The following is a 19,539-nucleotide window of genomic DNA, read 5'->3' as shown; positions in this document are numbered from 1 at the left end:
ATTGTTAGAATTTTTACTGTTTCTAGTGTTGTATCTGAATTTAAGCATCCAATTTTTTACACACAGCATACTTTATTTAAAACAAATATACAATCGCTATCAGTGTTATTCAGATGCACAAAGTGTACCCTCTCATATATTTCAGGTAGCCATGGCAATAAGGAATTGACCATCCAACATATCACTTGATAGTTACGTATCACTCTTTGTGAGTCAATGCGTTCCTCTGAGGGGGAGTTCGCTTGAAGAGCGCCCTCTAAGGAATTGATAATACTAAGCTAAGGGGTCTGGTGCCACCAAACCTTACCAGCTCCTTTCACTGAGGACCGGCCTTGATAAATACATTACTTATCCTGCATATAGAGGAGCCAAGCACATGGTGAATATCGCTAAAAATAAATGTGTCCTTACTTTTAATTTGGGTACTCTCTTGATAGTTTTCAGCGGCCTCAACACTCTTAGCACCCTCAGTGACTTTATTGTATTCAGATTCTTGCCAGCTGAATTGGAATTGTTGCTGAAAATGAATTATGCAGATCTGAATTAGAAATGGTTCAAAGCAGTCACCTTGTCACAGATGAATAACGTGTAAACAGAGTGCAAAACATACCAGCAGATTTTGCCAATCTGTGTTAAGTGAGCTAGGATTTAAAAGTAATGCACGTACGTGCCTCGAAGTTGAAAGATTTAAACTTTGGTTCAAACTTCCCTTGACTAGCCATTCTCTTGGCAAAGTAAGAAAATCAGGGGTCAACATGCAAAGTTGTATACTAGAGAAACAAATTTCCTAACATTTACCAACATTTGAAATTCAAAATGGCTGCCATCCCAGTGTTAACTCGGGGAATAATTGAATTTTTGATCATCATATTATAAGACAGTGAAAACCTTTCCCACTCCAGGAACTTTAAAATGAGCCCTGGAAAGCCATATACCAGAAAAGAATTTCTAAAATTGGAGTCTGAACATCTGTCCGGACATCCCCATGGTGCAATTTTCCTTAAGAGTAAAGATCGACAGAATGTTACCTTTCTGGCACGACCAATGTTGCTATAGATCCATATTTCATCTAAAAAATTGCCCATCGAAAAAATTTAACAATAAACAGCAACAGCAAATACTGGAATGAAATATGAACATACCCTTCAAAAGCAAAGGCTACCAGGGCACAGATGACCACGGCTGCATCCAGGATGTTCCAGATGTCTCGGCAGTACGACCCCGGATGGAGAATCAGACCCAGGTCAATGACCTTCATTACCAATTCCAAGGTGAACACCCCAGTGAAGGCATAATCAAAGTATCCCAGGACCTGAAACAAAGCAAAGCAAATAAATGACACATTAAAAACAGGCAATGGAATCCTCAGATGTCCACCACCCTGTACTAAACAGTGTTTTCTGATAAAGCCGGTCAGCTGCTAACCATTACTGGGGTTTGGTGGAAGAGAAGTCAGAAAACTCAATAAAGGGAATGTAGGAAATTGGTTGCGAGGTTCTAGAACCATTAAAGGTTAAGAATGCGCCTCAGGGACAGATATTCAGACTCAACCTTTTACAATTCTCCTCTGATCTACCACTGGTGGGGGTTCACTTTAAAGCTCTTGGTGTGGGAAAAGTTTTCATCATCTTAGTTTTTTGAAAATCAAAAATTTTATTTTTCTCCATAGAGTTAACACAGGGATGGCGGCCATTTTGAATTTCAAATATCAATACACCTTGGGTAATTTGTTTCTCTAGTTCCAAAATATGCAAGTTGACCCCTGGCTTTTATTCTTGATTTTGAAACACAACTGTTGAAAGATTCCTTGCGGAAAGTTTGAGCAAAAGTTGAAGTCTTTCACTTTCGAGGTGCATACTACCTTGACCATGATACTAAACCTAAATGAACACCGTAACACAATTGTGTCAATCTTTGCAATACACTTGCACATGAATCATTCTGAATGAAAACACTCTCAGAGTCAGCCAGGAAGTGACTTGGTGATCTGACACCTGCTTCGATCTAGACCTAATTTAGACTGTTTGAAACTTTGTTAAGATTTACTATGAAACTGCAATCGTATGCAAATACATGTACATGGGTGCTAACACTTGACCACAACATCGCAATGTTGAACCACTGAAATATTTCTCTAATGCCAGTTACAAGAAAAATTTCTAAAATAGTCAGCTGCATCAAAAAGAGATACTTTAAAACGAAAGCTTTGCCCCAAATACAAAAGTGGCAGATTGTGAACAGCGCCTGGCAATCAACAGGTGGTTGTACAGTTTCTTCAACAGGTGGTTGTTTGCTATTTGTTTGCTCAGCTAAGAGGCTGTAGACTTCGTTTCAGCCTCACAGTCCAGGACTCTGGAAGATCCGAATTCTGATTTATTCACTCATGTCACTATATGGTGTACAAGTCCACACGACAAGCATGATGGGAAAGACCATGTACAGACTACTAACACTCAATATCTGTCATGGGTTAATCTCTCAGGTAATTCTAATTGGTGAAGTGTATGATATGAAGTGTGCAATATATTTTGGGAGAGTCATGACAATGAACGATATTTATCTGATTGTGAATGATGAATATATTCACCTTCGACCCCAAATTCTGGTGGCAACCTCCAAATATGAAAACTGGATCTTTACAGGAGAAAAATTAAGAGGAAGGAGAGACTGCTGACTTTGATTTCAAGCCAACATTGGGGTGTTTAACCCTTTCACCACCATGGTTTGTCCCAAATCCATTGTTTTCTATGGTAAAGTTGGACCTGTATACAGGGAACTGGAGGTGAAAGGGTTAAGCAAGTTAAATGTTCTCAGTGGATTCCACAGAAGACATTTTCAGAGGAAAGGAGCAATGGTGCATGGGTATTAAAATAATTGTACTTCATGAGAGTGTCAAAGCTCCCGATTAACAAACCTTGTTTCTGAAATTGTTGGGATCCACTGGGTCTTCAGCAGCCAGGGCTATGCTACTCATTGCGATCACGACCATGATGAAAAATTCAAAGTAACGAAGTGTGACGACAAAATGTACAGCAACACGAAATCTGTGAGCAAAAAAAAAGATTATTTCATTATCTCGTTGATATTGCCAATAATGAATCTAATCATATAATATGACAGATCATCTGGAGTAGAAAATTACGATTCTCTCATATTTTTGATAAAATATGGTATAATTAGTTTTTCTTGGTATTTGCATTCACTACAAGGCATGGCAGTTTCTGTACACGACCAAACACTTTATGTCAAACAGACCACCACTGTCCACATCACACACAATGTATCCAGACGTCCCAGAAAAAGTATCGTTTCACATGCCAATCACCAGTAATTGATCCAAAAAACGTACAAAGCAATCCAAAGACTCTGAGAGAGGATTGGTGATCACTTACGGGTTGGTGGTACTGAATACAAAGAGAGAGCTGTACGGGACCATGGGTTTGGGTGCAAACGGACTGTCACTGTCCGCTTCTTCTTCTTTGTCTTCATCTTTATGTTCTGAAAAAAATTCAAAAATGACATCCATGCAAAATATCATCACAGATTCCTCACATCATGTTACATTCTCATTTACTTTATTTTTACACAACTCATCTTCGTTCTTTCACCTTGGCAAGTATAACGAATTCTCTAAGTTTCTCAGAGTCTCCTCTTGCCAGGAAAATATGTTGAACAAGATGCTGACTGAATGGAAGCTGATATTTTTTTTACATGACAACTTGGCAGCTTTTTTTTTTTTTTTCGCGGATCTGTAGTCTTATTGAGTGTATAATCAGCATCTGCTTCTAACCTTGCTCGGTGTCCATTTCTTTACCGTCACCATTCACTCGCTTTTCTTCGCTCTTGTTGTTCAACTTGCCATCTTGGGTCTTTGCTTCCTCTCTGTGGCACAATCAATGATAGAACATAGACAGGTCTAGCTAAATGAAAGGCCAAAGCTCACCTCTATGACCAAGCTATACATTATGTAGAATACATGTTCATTTAGTCATCAGGTTGTTTTGCTGAGAGCTGAAGCATTTAGCTACCCGAGTTTACCAACTTGAAGATTCAAAGATGGTAAATCAAAGCAGTCATGTTTATGCAGTTTGCAAAATGTTGGCATGGTTACCAAATCCCTCATCAGAGTCCTCTAATGTTATTTAAAATTAATGTGTTCAGACATATCTTGATTGCTCCGCTTAGCAATATCACTTGATGTCATCTCTATGAAGGTCAAAGGTCAAACTCTCCCCAATGACATGACACAATCACCTTTCACTGTACAACTGTTGGTATCTACATATTAAGAAATGGAGGTGTGATCATAATATAGGCAGATCAGGCTCCTTTGCTATGACCAGTCAAGCAGTGACTTTCAACCAATCAATGTCAAACATGTCATTCATGTTGTGTCCTTGCACATGAACCTTTCACTTCGGATCGCGGAACTCCTGAAATTGACGAGATCATCCTAGTGACATTGCCAACTCTTTTACCATTAAAACTGAGGGACTTACATTGCAAGTGCTTTGCTGGGAGGTGGTGATGGAGGGTGAATATTTACAGATGGAGTTGATGTCAAATGTGACTTCTCCTTGTCCAGCCTCTCTCTGGCTGCTTCCTCCTGCTCTGCTTCATCTTTGGTGAGTTCTTGAGCGTTTGCTAAGTTATCCACAGCGATGGCGAGGAAGACGTTCAACAGGGTATCTTAGTTACAACAGCAGTCAAGGAACCATTCTCACACACATAGTGAAACATCACATAGGAACAGCTTTTCTGTTGACCTTTCACATCATAGGTGGTTTGCAATATCATGTCACTCGAAAAAAATATCAAGTTGGAGGGCGCCCTCTAGAGGCCCTCTGAAACTAAGGAACAGACCAGGTAATTCAAAATACACTGACAAAACAACACTTTGAAATAGCATTCACCTGCCACAGCTGTCGAGCTTGATGGTGGAAAAAATGAACTTACATTTATAGAATCACTTTGCAGTTTGAAATGAAAGGATACAATTACCAAAGAGCACCAATACGATGAAATAACTACTGTAAATCATACCCTTGGGGACACCACCTTGGGAGCGAATGGCTGCATACATCACAGCATTCCAATCTTCTCCAGTCAAAATCTGACGGTGAAAAAATACGCAAGACAACAGATCAGCGAATAGGTGCCGAGACTATACAAGGCTGAGGGTTGATTAAAATTGTGTACTGGAAAATTGGGCATCAGGGGGTTTTCCCTTGATAAATGTGTTATCAGGATTAAATAAAGAATCATCTAGGGTTTTGTGACATCTTGAAGCTTCAAATTTGCTCAAAATCAAATACAAATAATGCCTTGGCGTCGAAAATTTCATTGCTTTCTCAGTGCTCAGGAATAGACGATATAATTCACATAGTAAAACAAGATTTTGATACTTGCAGGTTGGTCCAATGATTTCAAGGCACAGTTCTTAATCCCTGGTTCTTGCATTAATTTTTGATGAATTTTTACTCGGTTATAATTCTTCGTTTTCTTTTAGAATAGTTTCACATATTCAGTTTAATTTGACTTCAGATATTAGTCGACACAAAACCTAACCGTTTAAAAATGCGAGAAGTTATTATGGTATTGTTTGTTGTAACTTTTGATGGCAAGGTTTTGTCAAATTCATTGACAAATATACGTAGGTTTATAAAACACTTGAAAAAATCTCCATACCTGGAACACGGTCATCAAGGCTATTGGAAACGTATCAAAATTGTGTGGTGGTTTACCATCTTCAAAATTAAAACTGTGAGGGAGACAAAAAAACAAAGCCAACAAAGTTTGAAGCTTTCATGATTCTAAAATGAAAATACACAGCACACTCTAACAAACAAATCCTTGGGAAAAAACGTCAAATGATTTGAAAAGCTGAACTAAAAATATAATACAAAATGAAATACACAGAAAATCACCCTACTCGATAGCACCAACTTTGTTCACTACATGTCAAGTTTACAAATAACCAGGTTTATAAATGACATTTTGGGGTCGTAACAGGATTGATCAACCATACTGAGCCCAGGGTGCATTTACTCAAAGTTACAGGGGTGGGGACAGGATTGAATCAACAATAATACTGAGCCCAGGGTCAATACACTCAAAGTCACTTCAAATTCAAGAACTTTAAAGACTTTTTCAGCAATTTTGAAGGACGTTTTGAGGCCTTCCATTTTTATTACATCATTTTACATGTCATGTTGATGATGCAATGATCAAGCATTTTGTAATTTTCAAAAAGTCACAATTTTCCAGGACTTTCCGGAAGTCAATTTCATTTTCAAGGATTTTGTAAGGAGTTTCCAGGAAGCTTTGAAGTTCAAGGACTTCCATCAAACAGACCCTCTTTGTCACAACATTGATGTAAACATTTTCAAAAAAACATTTGATGGGTACCTTCATGGTATTTCACTGTTTTTGGATTTTGACATGTTGTAATTTCTCTCTTTACCAAATTTCGGAAAAGTAATTCTGTCTGACATTTAAGGTAATATGCACCTCGAAAGTGAAAGACTTAAACTTTTGCTCAAACTTTCCTCAGTGAAACTTTCAACCATTCTCTTACCGAAGCAAGAATAAAAATCAGGGGTCACCGTGCAAACTTTGGTACTAGAGAGACAAATAACTTGCGATTTCTCGATATTTGAAATTCAAAATGGCCGCCATCCCTGTGTTAACTCTATGGGAAAAATAAAATTTTCGATTTTCGAAAAACTAAGACGGTGAAAACTTTTCTTTCACCAAGAGCTTCAAAATGAGCCCCCACAAGTGGTAGGTCAGAAGAAAATTGATAAAATTTGAAGGTCCGAATATCTGTCCCCGAGGTGCGTTCTACCTTAAGATCATTCATCATCAAACAAAATTATGGCGAGATCTTTTCTTTCCATGACTACTTTTGTCTGTTTTGAAGGATTGCTAAACGTCTACACAAGATCACCTATAACACTACAGATTGAAATAATTTAAAATCTACATGAATTTTTTCATGGTCACATATTCAACAAAGTATCAGGCAGTAAACCCTTCTCAACACCGACACTCTGTTGGACTTTTCCACTATTGGTAACATTTTCTTGATCAGACCTCAACCTGTTTGATATCTTTCAATGAATTTGTTGAAAAAAAAGGATCAGAGTGACCCACTGTAGTTTCAAATAAGAAACACTGAGTTAAAATGAAAATTAGAAACTTCATTCGAGTAATTAATATCTTATTTTCCTTGATGCCAAAATAAAATAATATCCACTCAAGTAAAATGAAGGATCAAAGCTGACATTACCATAGGACCAGCAACTTTTTGTGAATTTCATTTTAACTAAAACAAAATCCAAAACAAATTTGAATGCGTCATCCCTTGGGACCAACAGACCAAAAATATCAGATGAAGTGTAGTGAAAACGAAACATTTCCATTTTTTTGGAATCGAAGTATGTTTTACAGTGGAAACAAACCTAGCCAAATGGCTGAAAAATTCAATTGATGGATGCTAAACAAAAATCTGAACTCTGTGACAAACAAATTCTCAAAGATACTGTATCAATATTTCATCAGAAACTCTCGTGAAATCTGCACATTGTTATCCCTGACCCTGCAGACCAAAAGTAAATGTGAATCCGTAACAGATGAAATATTTTGACCATGAATTTACATGATATTAAACAAATTAAATTTATTTGATCACGACTTTAAAAGAATCTCTTGAAGGAACATAAAACCAAACATCTGTTTGTCAGACTGATCGATTCATTTTTTAAAGTAAAAGTGAGTGATGACACTCTGTGGACTATCACCTATTTAGTGAGCTCTATGACGTCAACAACAATGTTTTAACACATATGGAGGTGAACTGAGTCAAGTTTATGGAGGGATACTTCACGGTTCAAGGTCAAGCTAGGACTTTTCTCAATTGAACTGCGTTAAGGTGGAATGCGCCTCAAAAGTGAAAGACTTCAACTTTCCTCACTGAAACTTTCAACCGTTCCCATACTGAATCCAGAATAAAATCAGGGGTCAGTGCGCAATGTTTGGCACTGGAGAAACAAACTACCTGACATTTACTGATATTTGAAATTCAAAATGGCCACCATCACTGTTAGCTCTATGGGGCAAAAATGAACTTTTCCATTTTTGGAAACCTACAGTAGCGAAAACTGTTTTTACTGTATGAGCTTCAAAATGAGCCTCTACATGTGGTAGATCAGAAAAGAATTGAGAAAATTTGAGTCTGAGTATCCGTGCCAGAGGCGCATTCTACCTTTCGTACATATATGTATCAGACTTGAATCTTCATCTTCAGTAAGAGGTACAATCGATAACGTTCAAAAAAGTAAGAATGTTATCGACGATGCTCAACCTTCCTCTGAGAAGGACCAAATTCAAAAACACAGGAAAGCCGGGGTCCCAGGGGAGGGGGTGACGGCCATCATGGTGGTGCACTGATTTCAATGTTTTGTTTCATATACCATGCCTGTTTTTTTTCACCCTGGTCAAACCACACCCATCAAGACAAAATAATATTGAAGTCTACGAATAAAACATATCAATTCGTTACAATTTTTTGTTACAAGTTTGTTTCCAATTTATCAGCTAAACTTATTGTACGATACTGATGTAGAACATCATTTTGGAATAAAAAAAGATGATAAAAAGTACTTAAAACATGCAAATTGTCAGTGACAATATTCTGAATAAACTCAGGAGATTAAAATTTGTACAAGTCCACATGATACCTCAGAGAGAATTTCACCGTCATGCATTAGTGTGTTTGACCAGGGTACTCAACAGCCATGGCTGTAAAACAGCATTTGAAAATTCACTAGCACGGAAACAATTATTTCAAGGTGGTTTGGGGTAGCTATCAATGTAATCAATCACTTTCATTGGCTGAGCCAGCCAAATGACTCCCTAGTACAGGATACACAGATTCAGACTGAGAAGCACATTTCCCTTTCAAAACTAGTGAATTTTACAAGTGCTGAGTACTGATATATCCACCAGATATGCAAGCAGATTGGCCATCATTGCAGCCCGGGGGGCAGAGGGGTTTACAAAACCTAGCAGTAAGAGAGAGGGAAGAGGCAATGAGAATAACCAACGCCGTGGGGTAACCTTAGCAACCAGAGAGAAAGATAGCAACCGTTTGCATTTCAGCGTGACCTAGAATGTTCCACAGTCAAGGTTATTTTACTTGGTGCTTAGAGCAAGGTCATTATTACCGTGAAACCAAGAGTGAAATACAACGCAGAATGCAATCAAATGAAAATAAATAAGAAAAGCGAAAGCTGTTCTACTTTGACAGCACAAGTTCATGTGAATATTAAATGAATATGAAGGAAAATACATGTTCACAGTCATACACCACAAAACACGACCACTCAGTGAAAATTGCCAACCCACAACACGATAGAGCATAACCAAATCAAACTTTTGGACAAGTCTACTACTTTCTAGGTACAGGCAGAGAGTAAGATCACCCAATTAGTTTTTAATGAATGAAAATTAGACAGAAATTATCATAAGAACTTGTACAAAGACTCAACTATACACTAAGTCAATCACATTAAAGTCTCGGTAAGTCATCGGTCATGTCCAAAATTTGTCTCTTGCTTCTGTAGAAATCAAAAAATGCTATATTTGAAGACGCCCACATAGCAATGGCAAAATTTTCAACCTGCGATAAACGTAGTTTCTTCAGGATGATACACATGTGAGCTCCAGCTTAATGAGATGATTTTTTTACTCATTAACTTTTACAAGTGGTAAGCTGAAAGTGTGTGCTTGAACTACTACTCCAGTCTCTCGATTAGAAAACATCTGAGGGTTTTTTTTTCTTGTGAACATTGGCCACAGAAGATGAAGTTAGAGGTGAAATTTTACATTGATCTAAATGGTGAAGCACGTGTATTTACTTTCTAATGTGAGCAATGAGCAATTTCTTTGATAACTATGGGCAGTGTTTATGTTAGTGATTATGACATCTACTTTTACATGAAAGACAACTACGTGAAGAAACAGCCTGATTTGCCTTTTAAATGGTGCTTTCTTACAAGGCGAACATGAAACAGAAGACAAGAATTTTAAACATGACCTTTAACACCTAGATGGATTAAATGTTTTTTTTTTAATTTACAAAATAATGGCATGCAGAAAAACAAAGTCTTCTTTGTTTTCCATGGTAATGTTTTACCTGCCACCAAAGAGTTGCATCCCCAACAAGGCAAAGATGAGGATGAAGAGGAAGAGGAGAAACAGCAAGCTGACAATGGAGCGCATACTACTTAACAATGATACCACTAGGTTCCGTAAGGATGACCAATGTCTGCAATGCAGTTCAGGGGGGTAACAATAAAACAAAACAGTTAGTATTGCAATCAATATCGCGGTTCAAATAACATACTTCAAAACCCATCTCACCTGCCAGTTGTTAGCTCGCCCCTTTGTTTTCCCTCTCTCGACAGTCATGAATGAACAACTGTTTAACGTTAGATCAGATCAGTATTGTCCTAATATCATTAAACAAACTGAAGACAAGATTCCGTGGATCATAAGCGATGGATCTTCAAGGATTTTTTACAGGCAGATTTCAAAAAATTTGTTCATTCATAAACTGGGAAAGAGGAGATAACAAGGCTTTGATAACAAGCTGGTTGAGTGGGTGGTCAAACAGAAATGACATCAGTCCTACCAATGATGAATGAGGGAACAGTTTGCCAGGTGATCGTCAGATTGATATGCAAATCTGAGCTTTGTTAAAGAATAGATATTTCAGTGAAATTCAAAGTACAAAATAATTAATGACGCTGGTCAAGTTATTCCTTCATATGCAAAAATAGTGACAGGAGTGATGTACATTTCCTAACAGCTCATGTCTGTCTGTTTTGTTTAATTATTTGTTTGTTTGTTTGTGTTTACCTACAAAACTTACCTGCCACCAAAGAATTGCATGCCAAGCATTGCAAAGATGACAGTGAACAAAAACAGCAAAAACACAAGACTGACAATGGAACGAATACTATTGATCAGTGACGCTAAAAAGTTGCGCATACTTGACCAGTATCTGGTGGGTGGAAAAACACATCATATGGATAGATTAGACAAGTGGAAAGGATGTACACAGTACACTAACACACTACCATGCAGTCTACATTAAATCTACTGTACACAGAAACCAGCATGTATGCTTCATTGCAAAGTAAAAGGCACGTTTTCAAATAACAGCTTTGTTTACTGACAATCTCTTTCAATGCAAGTTAGTTGGGTTTTTTCCTCAAGTTGTGACAAAATCGATAAAATTCACAAATGCAAATGCTTATCAAGAAATGGAGCACAAATGTCTCTCAATGAACTACTTTGAAAGTAAATGCACCAAATTTCACTGTACAAACTTCAGTGTACCTGCAGAATACAAAGTCAAATCTTCCTTATGAAAGAATAAGCCTTTCTTAAGGGGCTCCTACAGTTTTGTGAAGCAACAGGACCCCCTAGGATTATGTTGATTTTATGTCATTTGTTCTTTGTGGGCCTAGTAATATCTAGTCTTGTCAAAATTTCTGTTTAATTTTTCCAGACCGCAATTTTCCTCAACGTCTATTAAAGATTGATGGATTAGGAGAAAACAAAGTTTGACAATAAAAGCTAAATAATACTATTGCATGTGTGAAAGTCTCTCTGCTTTTAATAATGTACTTCAGATTGTCAAAACTGTTTTGTGTTTGCTATCATCTAACGGCACAATTTCATGAAAATATCTTGCAGGAATACACACAAGAACTGTTCTGATTGTCATTTTGCACAAATGCCCAGATACTCATAGCAAATTGATTTATAATGTTGACAAGAAAATAAAAAGAATGGAATTTGCTGAGATGATTGATATGTTTATTAAAGAGATGACATGATGTTAAGTAAAAGGACAGCAATGTCTCCAAGAAACCATTCTTTTTTTTGAGCACTGATTCTTCAAAAGCCAGGCACAAAGAAAGGCAGAGTGAGACAGATAGAAATTGGGCATAGATAAAACAAGTTTTAACACCACAAATATAGAAGGTTAGGGGTGAAAGGACAAAGGGTGAAAGCATGGTTAAAGGTGAAAGGACAAAGGTGAAAAGCAAAGGGGTCAAAGACATGAACAAAATCGCGGAAGAATCATGAATTTTGGTGATGATTAACCTATGTACACAAAGTGCTCAAAAGAGATAGTAGCTCAATGTTGTGATCATTTTTTGTCTTTGTTGGACACTCATGTGATAATTTGATGTATTTGCTACAGTATCAAGAATTTCAAAGCGAAGATGGTTTAGAAATACATCAAACATTGGTTTTGAATTACTATATTTTATGGCTTAAGAATATATAGTCGTAAACGAATAAAATCACATTGATAGAGGTAAAATATATGTGTATCAACAGCATTTAATGCTTAAATTACAAGTTGATAATAATATCAACTTACAGAAAGTGTATTTGTAAGTATTGTTAATGTATGCAAATCTTAGGATAATGACTCATTATCTATGCATAATATTCATGAGCTGTTTCAGCTGTCGCATGAATACTGTGTCCCAATAGAGTTGAGGATGTGGAACCAGAACCATTGTGTTCACACTGTACTTAAGAATAATAATACAATACTGGAAACATCACTAACATTGAGCTGCTGTCCCATTTTACAAGAATCCTACGAAACACCATTGCTGAGAATGTTATCATGAGTTTGTGAAGTTTACTGAAGCTACCCAGACAGACATGAGAATATTTAACTGTGATCATGGTAATTATGTGAAGTATCTTAAATTGTTCCATAAAAAATTGATTACAAAGTAGAAAAGATTTGTAATGAAAAGAAAGATGATACAAAGAGTGAAGGAAGGATGCAGAATTAAATGGAATATATTTATTTCACATGGAAGACTGACGAATGATATTGCTTTTCACGTAACATGTACACACACCGGGTACATACTTCTACAAATACCACAGCTACACCACGCACATACATCTACACATACACATACCTACAATACACGTATATGCATGCTCACGATACACACATTTATACAAGCTTTCTCTACATCATATCCCTTATTGTAATCTCTCATCCACTGATATTCTGGGGTGTTTTCATTCAAACCTAAAGTACAGCTGGAAAATTCTTCACATTTTAAGCGGCCAATCATTTCACTCATCCAGCTCAAAAATCCAAAAGAGCACGACACCAACGGACCACACAACACACTGGGAACAAAGAAACATTCGATATCCATGGAGAGCGACACTTACTTAGTAACTTTGAAAATTCGGAGCAATCTGAGAGCTCTGAGGACACTGATACCAAATGATGTGTCCTTGTAAGTAGTCCAGACCACCTCGAAAATACTACCTAGAATAACCTGTCATGGAAAGGGAAAAAAAGAAAGACAAGGAGAGATGAGGAGGGTCACTTACAAATATGTGAGTATTTTTTTATGAACTTGACAATGTATCAGCAAATAACATTGTGAGAATGTATTTCTTATTCATGAGGACTTCAACTTGTGCACATTGCTATGCTATCGATCAGTGCATAGATCAACATCTGCCAAAAAATGTTGGGGAAAAACTTACACGTACGGAAGTACATCTCATCAGGTAGGCAGGGAAAAGTGCATGCATAAAATGAATTCAGAGTGTTGTACAGAACTTAGACATTTGTCTGCAGTGAATTTTGTTGACCTGATCTGTGCATAGGTGAGCGTCAGGTACATGTAAATGTGATATAACCCATGAAATCAGACCTTCTGAGTTGATGAACACAAGCTCTGAATTCATTTTGCCATCCAGCAGAAGACGTATGTTGCATGAAAAATGATAAACTGTTAAAACATATTGTCAAACATTTACAAATTATGAAATCTGAAAAATGGAACAAATTATACTTACTACACAATCAAATTTGTTGAAGGAAGATTTGAAGTAAATTTTGGGTCCAAGCCCATACATCTTAATTAGCATCTCACTTATAAACAAACAAAGAAAAGCCCACTCTGCATATCCTGTCAAGAAAATCATCAAACAGATGAAACAGAGTTAGACCATCATATAATCCAACTTGCATTTGCATTTGTATCTTTGTCTCCATGGGGATTGTGTAGGACATGGACAAACTTGCGGGAAATGGCAGCCAGACAGCCATACCGGAACATATCACAAAACAAAGTGAGGTGTTCAATAGCGTCTTGTCAACGAACAAGGCATGAAAGATAGTCTTGGCAAGTCTGGTAAGTGCTTTGGACTAGGAATTTTGAATTTTCAACTGCAACCTGCCTGCAAAAGTTGATTGCGCCACAGAAGAAGCTTGTGAGTGTGACTTACTGTTCATGTGTCAAGTCTGAAAGGATTTGAAAGTCATTCTGTGTCTAAAAATGACTCCAGCAGATAGAGACGTGGACATGAGGCTGATATCAAATCGACAAGTCTCTGTTCAAGACTTAGCAAAGGTGTTAACGCTTCGAGCGGCAAAGTCAATTTTTGTTGCCTTTACAAAATGTACCCCAGTCAAATTTTTGCAGACTTTTGTTAAAATTTTGATGAAAAACTGTAGCTGATGAAATGTGATATCCGTTTGGTCCAAAATTATCAAAAGAATTACGGAAAAATTCATAAAAATTGGTAAAATGTTGTACTAAAATTTTGTTGGGAAAAATTACAGCACTCAAAGGATGTAAAGAGCATGTAAAGATCTAAAAGCATGTAAAGATCTAAAATAATTGATTTCAGCCGACTGCATGTAACGCAACCTATGAACTCTCAAGATTCTTCAAAACTAATTTTGTAAATGTAGCTGGAAAAACTTCAGCCTCTCTAAAAAATATATGCGTCACACTGTGCATTCATAGAGTGCCAGAAATAGAATGGTATGGCCATAGTCAGTTGTCAATGAAGAGAGATATCAATATATACTTACTTAAAAACTGTGTGAGCCAGTCTGGCTGTGGATAATGCTCAACAGCTGTGCACACAGTGTTCAGAAACACCAGCACAATGACTCCCCAGTAGAAGGCCTGGGACTTGACAGAACGGCGCACCATAAAACGGAATCTCTTCTCTGCTTTCTTGAAGCCCACACATCGCTGAGACTTCCGCTGTTTTTTCGAATCGGACTTTGAATCCGTGTCAGCTGTAACACAAAAAATGCAATCCGACCATATTAACCTTTGTCAAGTATTTTCCTTTTTTACCTCCCTCATGCATCACAGCTGATCTTTGACCCCTTACCTTTGACAATTACTTTCCTTTACCTCCCTCATGAATCATAGCTGATCTTTGACCCCCTAACCTCATAACCTACAGTCAGTTTATGTTTCCACGTAAATCTTCAAACTGGATTGCTTTACATAGTTTTTGTTACAGTGAAAGTGCATGAACGTCAAATTCAAGTTTGCTGAGACGGGAACAAAACACAGACAAAGTTGGAGTTTGTGTATGCGTCTGGTGACATACCACCCATGTCTTCATCACCAGACTCTTCTTCTCCATCTTCTCCCATCTTCTTTTGTCTCATTGACGCTGCTCTTCGTCGTGCTGCAAGTAAAAGATTGAATGGTGAATGCATGTTTTTATCAACTTTTAATTCCAATTCAAATAACAGTGACCATTAAAGCATATCAACCCTACAAACTGACACATAAGAAATATAAATCCTTCATTTTTGTGCTGACCTCCAACAGAGTTTCAACATTCCTTAGGAGCGGAATGTCAGAAGGAAACGATTTCTACTTTTAAAGCAGCAGGTGCCTCTGGGACAGATATTCAAATATCTCAAACTTTTACAATATTCTTTTGGCCTATCACTTGTGGGTATTCAGTTTGAAGCTCATGGAGTCAAAACAGTTTTTATAAACTTAGCTTTGTGAAAATCAACATCAAAGTCAAACCAGTATTGATCATACATATCCATACCTCATTCAATACCAAATAAAATGTTTCTTTAGTCATCAAAATTTCAGCAGTTATCCATGCAAAAGACTGACGGCAAGGAATTTCCTACCTTCTATGACAGCCTTTTCTTCCTCTGTGATAGAATCATCTTGAAGCATGACTTCCTCAGCTCGACTCAACCACTCCAGGTACCCATTGAGCTCCCTCTCAATTTGCTGTTGACGCCTCAACTTTATGAAAGCTCGCCTGTTTTCAACTCTTTCTCTCTCCTATGCAAATTCACTGCAAGAAAAATTTTTACAGATTCAATGTCAGATGTATGGCATATTCATTTTTAGGAGTTACTGTAAATTAACATCATAGAACACTTATAAAGATGATATTTGAATGCTAATCATAAAATTTTCATCTGATAACATAATGTGCAGATTGTGCAAATTTGACACACACAAAAATTAATGGTGTTGGAAGGCTCAGTAAACTTTTAGTTCTTTGTCAGCACTTTTGTAAATACAGCTACAGCAGCAAGTATGGATCCATTAAGAAATCTATCTGTATTTGGCATGGCATACATGTAGAGCCAAAATCCTTGCCTCTTGCCTAACCACTCTCACAAACCTTGGGATAGCATCTATTAAAAATCAGAATCCATCATGAGACATCAGGTTACCAGAGTTGTGCTCAGAAACCAGTAATTTGTCTTGAATTAAAGGTACACAGTCACCTGTAATCTAAATATGCCCATATATGGTCAAAGGGGTGTTCCTTGGTATTCAAAATGCCCATGTGAGGGCGCTGTTTTTCAAAAGCGGCCGCCCGCTTAAAATCTGTGATTGGTAAGATTTTCTCTTTGCATGGTAACTGTGGCAAAATTGGAACAGGTGACAGTATACCTTTAACCCACTGTGTGTCAAGTAGCAAGGTCCATTCTCGACCACTGGCACTAAACTAGGGAGTCTGAAAAAACTTACAAAGAAAGAATGACACTATGTGTATTTGAAATCAACTTGTCTTGTTTGAAAAGTTGGATCAAAGCCCTTATTTCTTTGGCAACCTGAGCTGTGAGGTTGATCAGCGAGTCCTAACTTATGTCGTCTTAAAGTGAATGTGACCAAGGCCGACTAAAAATTGATAATAGCTGGGCTGTAGTATTAATAGGATGAACCGTTCATGTCCATAACTTTCAACTGGTTATCAATGTTGAGATCAGAATAAAATTAGATCAAGTGTCCCTGAGTACGGCCATCTATGAGTACATGCATCTCTGTGTGTATGCGCGTGAAAGAGTTTCTACATTTGTGTTCAGGAATGATCACGATGAGGTGGATGGGAATCATACTTACCCACTCAGGACACCAAGAACAAGATTAAGCATGAAAAATGAACCCAGAATGATGAGGGGTACAAAGTAAAGCCATGTAAATTTACTGCCCACTGAATCATTGGTCTGAAAAGACAAAAAGGAAAGAAAAATTCTTGTCAACACACTGGAATGTTTGCCTTAGTCTGAATTAGATAAAAAAATTGGACTATTTTTACTTATTTTTAATAAAAATTTTGGCATTCAAAATGCCACTACGACACATTTGTTCTTTTTGTCAGTTTATATTGCAACAATGCAGCCATTTTAACCCTGTTCTCTATATTGTTTTATCAGATCTATATATAGCTGATAGATTTAAAGCTCATATGTGCATTGTAAAACCTACATGTATGCAAATACTTGGTTATTTTCAAAGAAAATAAAAAACACTGCATTCCATTGTTTCCTTTACATATTGTGTTGATATTGTTACTTTTACCTACAGATGTGTTTTTTTTAAATATTTCAACAGTGAATCAAATACTGTCATATAAAAGCCTTGCTCGTTTGTATCGTTGAAGTCCTTGCTTTTAGCATTCGCAGGACAAAATTTCAGTTATAATAGCCTAAAAGAATGACCATGAAGCTGACAAATTTTACCTTAAACATTGAGAAGTGTTCAATATTTCCTGTTATGCTGGCCAATCACATTATCAGTGCTGGGTACAACATTTAATATCAGCCAGTATGTATTCAGTCCTATATCATACTAGTATATTGATGGCACAAATACAGCAATCTGATTGGTCGAGACTTGAAAATAACCATGCTACATTGGTGATATAGCACAGCTGGAACATACACAACTTTCAGCTGGAGAAAGATGTTTTGGATGTTTCATGCCAGGATTTTAATACACTGTTATGATATAATATTATTGCCTCGGCAATGATTGCTGATCGGTAACTTCCAGCACTGCGATATTGGTTTATAACACATGCAATAATAATATTACTCGTAACTGTGGTCACTGAGAATTACAATTTATTGAACTGATTGTCAACAGCCATTCTGTGTCATACCAAGATATTACAAAGCTCAGGTGTGAATAAGACAGATAGGAACCAGTCAACTTTCATCCGCAATCAAAGATATTGTAAAGAAAAAAAATTTCTTATACCATACTCACGTAATATAAAATATCTGTCCACCCTTCCATTGTAATGCACTGAAACACTGTAAGCATAGCGTATCCCACGTTGTCGAAATTAGTGATGCCGAAATTTGGACCTTCCCAATAAGTATCACAGATTGTCCCTGAGGAACACGTGTAAGCACCAGAATCATTACCACATATGTTGGGTGGATCATCTTTGATTTCATCTGTTGAAAGTCAAAAGAAATGTTTTGGGTTAGTTTTGATCGGAGAGAGCACCCACGGCTCTCAGTTGGAGAAGGTATGGCTAGTGGTATCTACAGTCACTAGAGTGAAAGGCACTGAAATGGTAAGGTAGTATGCGCCTCGAAAGTGAAAGACTCAAACTTTCCTGAATGAAACTTTCCACCATCCTCTTACCAAATCAACAATAAAAATCAGGGGTGACCGTGCAAAGTTTGAACTAGCGAAACAAATTGCCAAAAATTTTGTGATATTTCAAATTCAAAATGATCGTCATTCCCGTGTTAACTCTATGGGGAAAAATTAAATTTTGGATTTTCATGAACTAAGACAGAGAATGTTTTTCTTTCTCAAAGAGCTTTAAAATGAGACCACACAAGAGGTAGTTCAGAAAAGAGTTGTAGAAATTTGAGTCTGACTATCTGTCCCTGAGGTGCGTTCTACCTTAAGGTAGAATGCACCTCGGGGACAGAAATTCAGGCCTTCAAATTTTATCAATTTTCTTCTGACCTACCACTTGTGGGGGCTCATTTTGAAGCTCTTGGCGAAAGAAAAGTTTTCACCGTCTTAGTTTTTCGAAACTCGAAAATTTTATTATTTCTCATAGAGTTAACACAGGGATGGCGGCCATTTTGGATTCCAAATGTCGAGAAATTACAAGTTATTTGTCTCTCTAGTATCAAAGTTTGCACGGTGACCCCTGATTTTTATTCTTGCTTTGGTAAGAGAATGGTTGAAAGTTTCACTGAGGAAAGTTTGAGCAAAAGTTTAAGTCTTTCACTTTCTGTCCCTGAGGTGCGTTCTACCTTAAGGGGAAGAGTGTGTGACTGGCCTGATCTTTACATCATAAATCACAAAATCATTTATCCTTCATTGGTGAATTTTAAAGAAACCAGTGGCTGAATTTTAC

At 37.2% G+C, this 19,539-nt stretch overlaps 1 protein-coding gene across 1 annotated transcript in view; it reads right to left on the bottom strand.

Annotated features, from left to right (window-relative positions):
* The window catches only part of LOC139113957 (voltage-dependent calcium channel type A subunit alpha-1-like), a 65,395-nt gene extending 48,021 nt beyond the window's left edge, over positions 1–17,374 (bottom strand). Inside the window, exons 1-15 of the mRNA XM_070675431.1 lie at positions 17,271–17,374; positions 16,037–16,209; positions 15,490–15,570; positions 14,954–15,166; positions 13,930–14,042; positions 13,291–13,400; positions 10,199–10,330; positions 5,689–5,761; positions 4,996–5,113; positions 4,500–4,689; positions 3,791–3,882; positions 3,393–3,498; positions 2,915–3,044; positions 1,143–1,312; positions 412–517 (exon numbers count right to left, since the gene is read on the bottom strand). Coding sequence (XP_070531532.1) covers positions 412–517; positions 1,143–1,312; positions 2,915–3,044; positions 3,393–3,498; positions 3,791–3,882; positions 4,500–4,689; positions 4,996–5,113; positions 5,689–5,761; positions 10,199–10,330; positions 13,291–13,400; positions 13,930–14,042; positions 14,954–15,166; positions 15,490–15,570; positions 16,037–16,085 — 1,683 coding nt within the window. The 5' untranslated portion in view covers positions 16,086–16,209; positions 17,271–17,374. The remainder of the gene's footprint in view (positions 1–411; positions 518–1,142; positions 1,313–2,914; positions 3,045–3,392; positions 3,499–3,790; positions 3,883–4,499; positions 4,690–4,995; positions 5,114–5,688; positions 5,762–10,198; positions 10,331–13,290; positions 13,401–13,929; positions 14,043–14,953; positions 15,167–15,489; positions 15,571–16,036; positions 16,210–17,270) is intronic.
* Positions 17,375–19,539: the final 2,165 nt, after the last annotated feature.

The sequence above is a fragment of the Ptychodera flava genome, chromosome 16, assembly GCF_041260155.1.
Source record: "Ptychodera flava strain L36383 chromosome 16, AS_Pfla_20210202, whole genome shotgun sequence".
NCBI lineage: Eukaryota > Metazoa > Hemichordata > Enteropneusta > Ptychoderidae > Ptychodera > Ptychodera flava.
Note: the sequence above shows the minus strand (reverse complement) of the source record. Positions and strands in the feature narration are given on the sequence as shown.